Source organism: Propithecus coquereli, unplaced genomic scaffold (genome assembly GCF_000956105.1).
Source record: "Propithecus coquereli isolate 6110/MARCELLA unplaced genomic scaffold, Pcoq_1.0 Scaffold23, whole genome shotgun sequence".
Classification (NCBI taxonomy): domain Eukaryota; kingdom Metazoa; phylum Chordata; class Mammalia; order Primates; family Indriidae; genus Propithecus; species Propithecus coquereli.
In genome coordinates this window covers 3,573,441-3,574,960 of record NW_012147841.1, presented here as the reverse complement: position 1 = coordinate 3,574,960, position 1,520 = coordinate 3,573,441, and the positions used below count along the sequence as shown (strand labels likewise).

At 37.9% G+C, this 1,520-nt stretch overlaps 1 protein-coding gene across 1 annotated transcript in view; it reads right to left on the bottom strand.

The window, feature by feature from the left end:
• NUDCD1 (NudC domain containing 1) overlaps positions 1-1,520 on the bottom strand; it is a 109,863-nt gene that overhangs the window by 58,790 nt on the left and 49,553 nt on the right. The window contains exon 3 of the mRNA XM_012645297.1: positions 88-273. Coding sequence (XP_012500751.1) covers positions 88-273 — 186 coding nt within the window. The remainder of the gene's footprint in view (positions 1-87; positions 274-1,520) is intronic.

The following is a 1,520-nucleotide window of genomic DNA, read 5'->3' as shown; positions in this document are numbered from 1 at the left end:
TTTTTTTTTAAAAAAAGTAAGATTTAATTTACATACATCTTCCGGACTTTGCATACGTCTTCAAAAAAAAAAAAGAAATACCCTTACCTCCCATTTTTCTGAAGCACTGTTTCCGCGGTCACCTGTTCCAATGACATACAATCTTCCAGTTCCATCTGACAAGGTAACCCAGGTAGAAGATGTGAAATGGATAGATGCACAAAGGCGATTATCACACGCTGTCAAATCTGTAGGAAGTCGAAACACCTCTCGTGGTTTTCCTAAGGCAGTGTCCTAAAAAGAAACCAAACATTATATATAAATCCCTTCCTCTTCCTTTATCCAAAATAAGTATCTGCTGTGTAGTGGTTTCTCTCCTCTTCAAGAGTTGGAGTCTAATTCCCCTCCCTATGAGTATGAGCTATATTACTGATTCACTTATAACAAATAAAATAGAGTAGATGTGACAGATGGGATGTGACTTCTAGGACTAGGTCATAGAAAACTTTACATCCAGCTGACTGTCTCCTTTTGGATCACACACTTTGAGGGAGGCTAACTACCATGTTGTGCATATGCTTAATAAGGTAGCCATGAACAGACCCATGAGGAAGAACTGAGGGTTCCAGCCAATAACCAGCATCCTATGAGTGAATCATTTTGGAAATACATGGTTCAGCCCTAGTTGAGCCTTTAAATGATTTCAGTCCTGGCTGACATCTTGGCTACAAACCTGATGAGAAACCTTGAGCCATACCATCCACCTAAACTACTCCCTGATTTCTGACCGCAGAAACTGTGCGAGATGATAAATGGTTATCGTATCAAGTCACTAAGTTTTAACACTGTTACACAACAATAGAAAACTAATACGATGCAATAATCTAGTTTTCATTCTCTTAATTTTAGAGTTAATGATCAGTATTTTTCAGTCACAAACTGGAAACACCATATCATGTTCAAAATGCCTAAGAGACATCAGCCTGCAATATAAAAATACTACATTTAGACTACTACCACCTAGGTTTCTGTTAACCAATTTTAATTTTGTCTATGTCCTTATAATTTAAAAGCTATAAGATGGGTTGCTGCCATGGTTTGAATGTGTTATCCTCTCTAAAATCCATGTTAAAACCTAATCACCAATGCGATGATACTGGAAGGTAGGGCCTCCAGGAAGTAATTAGATTATGAGGGCTCCACCCTCATAAATGGGATTAAGTGCCTTTATAAAAGGGCTTGAAAGAGGGACTTTGTCCCTTTTGCTCCTCTGCTTTTTGCCATCTGAAGCTTTCTGCCCCTTTCCAGAGGACACAGTGTTCAAGGTACCATGGAGACACTCATGCTGATCTGTTAATAATGTTTACCATTAGGAAAATCAGATTGGAGTATAACTGGCAGTAGGGGAGGACTAGAAGTAAAGGAAAATTTTCCCCTCTTTTCCCTCTTTGCTTAAATTAATTAATCTAATTAAATTAATAGATAAAGTGGAATGGGACTCCTTCCTCAAAACAGTTGTTTCAAAGTTAAGGTTTTTACTT